Source organism: Oncorhynchus mykiss, chromosome 4 (genome assembly GCF_013265735.2).
Source record: "Oncorhynchus mykiss isolate Arlee chromosome 4, USDA_OmykA_1.1, whole genome shotgun sequence".
Classification (NCBI taxonomy): Eukaryota; Metazoa; Chordata; class Actinopteri; order Salmoniformes; family Salmonidae; genus Oncorhynchus; species Oncorhynchus mykiss.
The window spans coordinates 44,043,366-44,053,054 of NC_048568.1; the positions used below are offsets into that span (position 1 = coordinate 44,043,366).

The window sequence follows — 9,689 nt, forward strand, 5'->3', positions numbered from 1 at the left end:
ACAACCCCTGAAGGACCATCACTTAGCTAACTACCCCTGAAGGACCATCACTTATTATCACAATTGTTGAAAGCATCAAGATGTGACGGGAGTTGTGATTTTGCACCAGGTAACACGTCAGGTGAGACAGTTCACTTCACAACACTTCAAAAGGTAGATTAAGGTGTTTGTTTTTGTAAATAGTGGTGAACTGTGAATTCTTTCTTTAAAGGGTGTAACCTGATGGTAACAGTGTGTTTTCAGTGTGAATTCTTTCTTTAAAGGGTGTAACCTGATGGTAACAGTGTGTTTTCAGTGTGAATTCTTTCTTTAAAGGGTGTAACCTGATGGTAACAGTGTGTTTTCAGTGTGAATTCTTTCTTTAAAGGGTGTAACCTGATGGTAACAGTGTGTTTTCAGTGTGAATTCTTTCTTTAAAGGGTGTAACCTGATGGTAACAGTGTGTTTTCAGTGTGAATTCTTTCTTTAAAGGGTGTAACCTGATGGTAACAGTGTGTTTTCAGTGTGAATTCTTTCTTTAAAGGGTGTAACCTGATGGTAACAGTGTGTTTTCAGTGTGAATTCTTTCTTTAAAGGGTGTAACCTGATGGTAACAGTGTGTTTTCAGTGTGAATTCTTTCTTTAAAGGGTGTAACCTGATGGTAACAGTGTGTTTTCAGTGTGAATTATTTCTTTAAAGGGTGTAACATGATGGTAACAGTGTGTTTTCAGTGTGAATTCTTTCTTTAAAGGGTGTAACATGATGGTAACAGTGTGTTTTCAGTGGGAGCTTCAACAAGTTGATTGTTCTGATGGATAAAACATTTTAAAAAAGCTTTCAGTTTAACCCATTCAGATGTTCGTCTTTATTTCATTAGTGCTGTCACGTCATACTTAAGATCATTCTCTTAACTTAAAATACTTTGTATTTAGCAAACCATTAAAGCGATTTGTGTGTGTGTGTGTGTGTGTATGCTCATACGTGGGAAAAACTCCAGGTGTCCTCTAAAACTCAAATATCTCCCCCCTGCACGCACGCACACACACACACACACACACACACACACACACACACACAGTGGTGAACCAGAACAATGGTTTACTGATCCATTTTTCCAATAGCAGCTGCACACCTGCAGACACACTAACTCCTTTCTTTCTTTCTAAAAATGAAGGGACTTCTCATCTTTCTAGAAAAGAGACACTGCTAAAAAAAAAAAAAAAAAGAGAGATTCACCTTAAAAAAAAGATTTCAGAATCATTCAAAATACAATGAAATGTTATCAGCCAAAACAACAGACCAATCTAAAGTATAGTATGTACAAAACCTCTTGGTAACACTTCATTAGGATAGTAACACGGCAACTATCTACTAACCCTAACCCCTAGCCTAACCCTCACCCCTAACCCTCACCCCTAACCCTGGTAACACTTCATTAGGATAGTAACATGGCAACTATCTACTAACCCTAACCCTCACCCCTAACCATCACCCCCAGCCTAACCCTCACCCCTAACCTAACCCTAACCCCTAGCCTAACCCTCACCCCTAACCTAACCCTCACCTCTAACCCTCACCTCTAACCCTCACCTCTAACCCTGGTAACACTTCATTAGGATAGTAACATGGCAACTACCTACTAACCCTAACCCTCACCCCTAACCTAACCCTCACCCCTAACCTAACCCTCACCTCTAACCCTAACCCTCACCCCTAACCTAACCTAACCCTCACCCCTAACCTAACCCTCACCTCTAACCCTAACCTAACCCTCACCCTAACCCTCACCTCTAACCCTCAACCCTAACCCTCACCTCTAACCCTAACCCTCACCCCTAACCTAACCCTCACCCCTAACCTTTAACCCTCACCCCTAACCTAACCCTCACCCCTAACCTAACCCTCACCTCTAACCCTAAACCCTAACCTAACCCTCACCTCTAACCCTAAACCTCACCTCTAACCCCTAACCTAACCCTCACCTCTAACCCTCACCCCTAACCTAACCCTCACCTCTAACCCTAACCCCCCCCCCCCCCCTTAACCCCCCTAAACCTCACCCCTTAACCCCTAGCCCTCACCCCTAACCCCTAGCCCTCACCCCTAACCCTCAACCCCTAACCCCTAACCCTGGTAACACGTCATTTGGATAGTAACATGGAAACTATCTACTAATCTTAATCCCAACCCTCATTCTAATCCTAACCCTTACTCTAATCCTAACCCTTATTCTAATCCTAATCCTAACCCTTATTCTAATCCTAATCCTAACCCTTATTCTAATCCTAATCCTAACCCTTACTCTAATCCTAACCCTTATTCTAATCCTAATCCTAACCCTTATTCTAATCCTAATCCTAACCCTTACTCTAATCCTAACCCTTATTCTAATCCTAATCCTAACCCTTACTCTAATCCTAATCCTCGTTACCGTAACCTTAGCAAGCAGTTGTTTATCAACAAAGAGTTTTGTTGATAGTCCGTCTGTAGACGGTCATGCTATCTGGACTATCCAAAATCTTACCTCGCCTACAGTAGAAAAAAATAAAACACTTTCACATTTCTTAATACAACTCTCAGATAACTTTAAAAACAGCCGTTTAAAAAAATGAATAAATCCCTTTCTTTTATAAAACCTCCAACAGCTCTGTTGTTGTTCTTTAATCCGTGCACCTTGGTTTCGTCTCAAATGACACCCTATTCCCTGAACAGCGCACTACTTTTAAAACAGAGACCAAAGTAATGTAGGGTGCCATTTGGGGCGTAGCCTAGCAACAGACAGTCCACTTCCTTAGTGACCTTTACTCGCGGGTGAAGGCCTTCTTCTGATTGGCTCGTACGACGTCGTCGGGGGAGGGCGTGTCGAAGGTGAAAGGGGTTATGGGTAAGAGGGGCGTCTGTTCTTTAGCTTTGACCAGCTGGGTCTGTGTTCCGTACAGAAACGCAGGGTGACCCCCTCCTCCGACCTCTAACCTCAGATCTCCCACAGCCTCCTTCATCATCATCATCCTCCTCCTCTTCCCCCGGCTGGGCGCACGCACCGACAGGGTCAGGGCGAAGACGGACGGTCGAGCGAACACAGAGGAACCGTGGCGGTGGTGGTCTGACCTCAAGGCGACCGCGGACGGCGAGGAGAGGCCTTTGTCATGGCGACACGCGAACAACACTCCACCGTGGGACGACTGGGCCATGAGCGCACTTAGATCAACACTCTGATCACCCCATGGTGGGCGGGGACTCAGGGGAGTGGGTGACAAAAGGGGGCGGGATTTATCTCTGACTCCACCCTCTCGGATACTTCTTGGCTGTGGTTTCCCCGGTGGCAGGAGTGCGGCGAGGGAGAGTGATGGTGGGGTGTCGGAGGAAGTTCTGTTGTGTTGCTGAGAGGCTAGTGGAGAGAGCTCCCCCAGTAGGCCAGGAGGTGGTACTACCTGTCCGTCTGGGTCTGCCGCTGGCAACGTGCTTACTGGCTGACGTTGAGAGGCCAACAGAGACAGAGGGAGGACGTGGGGTTCTGGTGTTGTTGTGATCTGGGTCTGGGGGGAACAGTGTGTGTTCAGAGGTCCTGGGGGTTGTGGGAGCTGGGACAGGGAGCGTGTGAGAGCTGGCGCTGGTCCAGCGGCGGTCTGAGCTGTGTTGCCGTGGAGACCGGGGAGTGTTCTGTAGAGGGTGGGGCTGCTGTTGGAATGTTCCTGGATCAGCTCAGCCAATGACGGGCTTCCTTTGGGATCCGCCCCCTTAGCCCCTCCCCCAGTCGCTATCTCCATTGGTCGGCTGCTCTGGAGGACGGAGCTCAGGCTGCCGAAGGAGGGAGGGGCCATATTGGCGCCCGGAGCTGTCAGTTTGCGGTTGCCTAAGGACAAGCTACCCAAAGAGGAGGCAAGGTGGTTGGGGGGACTTGTAGCAATGGGGGCGGAGTTGGAGTTTAACAACGCTAGAGTGCCCAATGAGAGGCCAGAAAGAACAGCCAGAGTAGATGAGGACAGTGAGGGGAGTCCCGCCCTCTGACTCTTCTGAACATGCTCAGACATCAACTGGGCCAGGCTGCTGCTGCTCCCCGCCTCGGCAAACGTCGCCAAGGGCCTTGCGGAACCCGTCTTAGCGGACCGGGGCGGAGCTCCGGTGCTCTCGTCTGATAGGATGGTGTCCAGGGCTCTCTCGGGGTCGAAGGCGCACTGCAAGGCAACCTGGGTAAGGACAGACTCTGGCGCTGTGTCACCCGGCACCTCACGCATGTGGTCCATACATGAGTACAGCTTGCCTGTGGAGACACACACATGACATTAGAAATTGGCACATGGGACACTCAGGGATACAAAGAGCATCTTCAAACAAACACCTCACAGGAAACACACACACACACGTACGGACACACAGGGTTAGCGCTCTGTGTGTGTACCTTGGTCTAGGAAGAGAGGACGAGGCAAAGCAAGAGAATCTACTCCGTGCAAAATGAGATATTTTTAGCACGGAGATCTATGACAAGAGTGTAATGGCTATACGTGGTGAGTCTTATTTGGATGGAATAGAAGCGTCATAACTATTTAGGCTGGTACCGACGTACTGATTGATATAAGTGGATGCACCTGGCATTCCCTCAACTTGGAGAAAAATGACTTGGTTGTGCCCGGGGGTTTTTTTATCTGCCCTCTCATTGGCTAGAATGGTCCCACCTGATCTCGCCTGCCTTCAATCATTGAGGACATGTATTTCCATTGTCAGAGTGGTCACTCGGCTGTCTTGTCAACATAACATATAATATTTAGTCTAGACCATTCCATGGAGGGCCCAGTGTCTGATGGTTTGAGTTTTTCCTTTCAATTAAACTAATGAGAGAGAGAGTTCCTTACTAATTAGTGATCTTAATTAATCAATCGAGTAAACGGGGAGGAGAGCAAACCAGCAGAAACTCTACCTTCCGTGGACTGAGTAACACACGTGGTCTATGGGAGTTAGGGTTTAGAGGGTTAGCGGGTTAGAGGTTAGGGTTTAGGATTTAGAGGTTAGGGTTTAGAGGGTTAGAGGTTAGGGTTTAGAGGTTAGGGTTTAGGATTTAGAGGTTAGGGTTTAGAGGGTTAGAGGTTAGGGTTTAGGATTTAGAGGTTAGGGTTTAGAGGGTTAGAGGTTAGGGTTTAGGATTTAGAGGTTAGGGTTTAGAGGGTTAGAGGTTAGGGTTTAGAGGGTTAGGGTTTAGAGGGTTTAGAGGGTTAGAGGTTAGGGTTTAGAGGTTAGGGTTTAGGATTTAGAGGTTAGGGTTTAGAGGGTTAGAGGTTAGGGTTTAGGATTTAGAGGTTAGGGTTTAGAGGGTTAGAGGTTAGGGTTTAGAGGGTTAGGGTTTAGAGGGTTTAGAGGGTTAGAGGTTAGAGGTTAGGGGTTAGAGGTTAGGGTTTAGAGGTTAGGGTTTTGAACTCATAATGACGGGCCGCATACCCACGTCCCCCCTCACCAGGATTTAGCAGCCCCCATCTTGACACTTTGTACATTTTAGAGTTAATATTGTGCAATTCTACACATTTTGCTGTGGCTGGAGATAAATATTTTGAGTTTTTAATATGATATCTGAGTGAGACAAATTAATTTGTGATTAATTTACTACATTTAAAACAGCTGGCCCCTAGACTATTTTACCAATCTAAAAAAAATGTTATCTGACATCATGGGCTAATTGAGTGACTACCAGTAAATAACGACCTTGTGTATTCTACTATTCTAACTGTCAACAGGAAGTTGAGACCGACTGAGTTGTTGATCATTGCTAAACAATCATGTTCGAGTCCATACCACTGCCCATGAGCTCATGTTGCTCAACATTTCCATAGGCTATGCATTTGTGTGAGAAAATAGAGTGATGGCCTCTAATAAAAAGAGGAGGATCCCATCAGCTTTCTATAGGCCAGGCATACTATATTTATTTCTCAACTTTCCTAATATTAAGCACATTTCTTATCTTTACAAACAGGAGTATAGCCTACCTGGCTGGCATTAAAATGAACCAAGGGAAAAGCATCCTCCATTCTTTATTTAAGTGCATAGATGACGTGTATTTTTTCACGCTGACCCTGTTCCGAGACAGGTGCATGATAATGGTCCATTCTAAATCAAAACTAATTTCACACATATTATTTAGTATATTACAGCATCGAGTCTTCTTGGGTATGACGCTACAAGCTTGGCACACCTGTATTTGGGGAGTTTCTCCCATTCTTCTCTGCAGATCCTCTCAAGCTCTGTCAGGTTGGATTGGGAGCGTCGCTGCACAGCTATTTTCAGGTCTCTCCAGAGATGTTCAATCGGGATCGTCCGGGCACTAGCTGGGCCACTCGAGGACATTCAGAGACTTGTCCCGAAGCCTCTCATGTGTTGTTTTGGCTGTGTATTTTATTTTATCTAACCTTTATTTAACTAGGCAAGTCAGTTAAGAACAAACTCATATTTAAAATGACGGCTTAACCCTAACCCGGACAACACCTGGCTAATTATGCTCCGCCCAATGGGACTCCCAATTACGTCCACATGTGATACAGCCTGGATTCGAACCAGGGACTGTAGTGACGCCTCTTGCACTGAGATGCAGCGCCTTAGACCACAGCGTCTGTGTGTGTGAGTGTGTTAACTATTTTACTAAAATACTTAAAAGGCCGCTAAAATTTTAAATATCGATATCGGGTTTTTTGGGCAAGGAAAATAATCGGAAATCGGCCAAAAATGTAATATCGATGCATCACTTCTAGTCATGTAATTTGTGTGACTTTTAAAGCAAATATTTAACTCATTTAGGCGTGTCATAACAAAGGGGTTGAATACCTAGACTCAAGACATTTCAGGTTTTTTTTTTTTTATACGAAAAAATGTAATATCTAAAAACATCATACTCATTTGATATTGAAATCCATTTTAAATCAATGTAATCCATTAATCCATTTGATATCAATGTAATCCATTAATCCATTTGAAATCAATGTAATCCATTTGATATCAATGGAATCCATTTTAAAATCAATGGAATCCATTTTAAATCAATGGAATCCATTTTAAATCAATGGAATCCATTTTAAATCAATGGAATCCATTTTAAATCAGGCTGTAGCAACATGTGTAAAAAGGCAGTGTGAATACTAATCCCTATATAGTACTTTACTTTTATTGTGCCCTAAGTTGGATCAGCGGCCTGGTCAAAAGTAGTGCACTATATAGGGAATAGGATTCCATTTCACACCTTGGCCTTACCGTAAAGTACTTGGGTAGTGTTTAGTGTGTACTTGTACTAGGGTAGTGAGACAGACAGACCTGTAACAGGTGAGATGCAGTAGCCATCATCAACAGACTGTCCATATACTTCCTCATCGTCAAAGTATGCAAGTGGGTGCAATTCAGTTAATGACACTAGCATACAAACACACACTAGCTAGGTCCCACACACACACACTAGCTAGGTCCCCCACACACACACGAGCTAGGTCCCACACACTAGCTAGGTCCCCCAAACACACTAGCTAGGTCCCCCAAACACACTAGCTAGGTCCCCCAAACACACACTAGCTAGGTCCCACAAACACACACTAGCTAGGTCCCACAAACACACACTAGCTAGGTCCCCCAAACACACTAGCTAGGTCCCACAAACACACTAGCTAGGTCCCACACACACACACACTAGCTAGGTCCCACACACACACACTAGCTAGGTCCCCCAAACACACACTAGCTAGGTCCCCCAAACACACACTAGCTAGGTCCCCCAAACACACACTAGCTAGGTCCCCCAAACACACACTAGCTAGGTCCCACAAACACACACTAGCTAGGTCCCACAAACACACACACACACTAGCTAGGTCCCACAAACACACACTAGCTAGGTCCCACAAACACACACTAGCTAGGTCCCACAAACACACACACACACTAGCTAGGTCCCACAAACACACACTAGCTAGGTTTTACATTTTAGTCACTACTTACAGTAGTGAGTGCATGATACATTTCTCGTACTTTTGACACAGCCGATGGCTTTCACTTTGCCTCCTCAGCAACTCTGCCTGGGTGTGAGCTTGGCCTTTTCTGGGACAGAACAATTTTCTTACAATCATTGATGAGTATATCTGGCTGGCTAAACTGTAAACTTTGTTAGTTAGATCACTGGCTAGTTAACAACACCAACCAGCTTCAGTTGCTGGAACTTTGGCAGCTTGATAGCTACAGCTGTAGAGTTACCTAGCTAACCAGCATGATGGAGTTAGAAAGAAACATTAGCTAATTAAACAATACCATTGACATATGCTTAAGATAGTTGTCCTAGCTTGCCAACTATGACAATTAACTATAGATGCCACCCATAAGCATTTACCGTTAAGCATTTTTGCTACACCATTTTGCTACCGTATGTAACCAATAACATTAATTTGAGAATAGTCTGCAAGTAGACACCACAATTGTTCTTTGTAAATTGCGGGATATAATTTTTTACAATTGAAAGCAGTATTTATTTATTTGTTTATAAATATAAAATAAAAGTTCCGGTCCGCCCACACTAGTTGTTGCTTAACTCGTTGCGTTTAGTCGGGTTGTGACAGCCCGAATAGGACACGACAGCAACAGTTATATGCTTTTCAAGTTCATGTTAGCTAGGTAGCTAACTGTTAGCTATATTGGATAACCAGCTAACTGTTAGCTTTAATGGCTAACAAACTACCTGTTAGTTATTTTGGCTAACCAGCTAACGGTTAGCTATATTGGCTAACCAGATAACGGTTAGCTATATTGGCTAACCAGATAACGGTTAGCTATATTTGCTAACCAGCTAACAGTTAGCTATATTGGCTAACCAGATAACGGTTAGCTATATTGGCTAACCAGATAACGGTTAGCTATATTTGCTAACCAGCTAACAGTTAGCTATATTGGCTAACCAGCTAACTGATAGCTAACAACTTCAGGCCTTGCGTCGAAGGGTCCAAAACTGTCAGTAGCAAATTCACAGAATCTAACCTTCATCGTAGTTGCAGCCTCGGACATTTCTGTGCCGAGACATGTTGGTTTATAACTTATGTGTCCTTTCGGTCCCCTGTAGACGTAGTTTTCGGATCAGGCGGGACTATTGTCATTTGCGTCTCACTTTCCGACAGCCATATTTACGTAGCTAGCTACACACAAACACTTCTGCGCAGACTCAGTAGAGTTGAACGGTTCAGAGCCACACAGAATTTCTAAATACAGGTCGTGGATCAGTTTACACTGCAAAACAATCCCAAACTTGAATCTTTAGCGAGGAACAACATATAAAACTGTCGTAATGCCATTTGGCCTGCTGAGTGAAACATTTTCAGTTGGCTTGGCCCACTCTACAATTAATCTGAAAATAAAATATGTTTATTATGTTTATTCCATAATAAATTAAATTTAGCTCATGAGTGTAAACAACCACAAACATGCTTGTCAGCATCAAGCTGTTCTCAAAGACAATTTTATTATCTTATCAATCATTTCAAGAATCCATAATAAATACAGATATAACGCAGGTCGTTTCCAGACCACCCTCTTCCAGTCTAGATATGTCGGCTAGTGGCAAGGCCTCCACATTTTTTAGATACCACTACCCGAGGTACAACAAACCTCCGCCATGTTTTTTCACATCTCTTATGTCTCACATTAATGAAATGGATGGTTGTGTACATTTAAAACATATATATATGTATTTAACCTTTTATTT

The 9,689-nt window shown here is 44.2% G+C and overlaps 1 protein-coding gene and 1 long non-coding RNA gene across 3 annotated transcripts; both read right to left on the reverse strand.

Moving 5' to 3' along the window:
* Positions 1-815: 815 nt before the first annotated feature.
* LOC118964485 lies at positions 816-1,694 on the reverse strand. Its single transcript, XR_005051556.1, has 2 exons — positions 1,498-1,694; positions 816-1,442 (listed from the first exon to the last, which is right to left on the reverse strand). It is a non-coding gene; the product is annotated as an uncharacterized LOC118964485 (long non-coding RNA).
* Positions 1,695-2,075: 381 nt separating this feature from the next.
* Positions 2,076-9,150, reverse strand: hbs1l (HBS1-like translational GTPase). Of its 2 annotated transcripts, XM_036976417.1 has the most exons (3): positions 8,969-9,125; positions 7,943-8,041; positions 2,076-4,241 (listed from the first exon to the last, which is right to left on the reverse strand). In XM_036976417.1, exon 3 carries the CDS (start codon positions 4,222-4,224, stop codon positions 2,782-2,784), a length of 1,443 nt encoding a protein of 480 aa, XP_036832312.1. In that variant the 5' UTR covers positions 4,225-4,241; positions 7,943-8,041; positions 8,969-9,125; the 3' UTR covers positions 2,076-2,781. The 2 variants fall into 2 exon arrangements, with proteins under 2 accessions (XP_036832312.1, XP_021456829.2); XM_021601154.2 differs by lacking the exon at positions 7,943-8,041 and having other exon boundaries at positions 2,077-4,241; positions 8,969-9,150.
* Between the last annotated feature and the right edge of the window lie 539 nt (positions 9,151-9,689).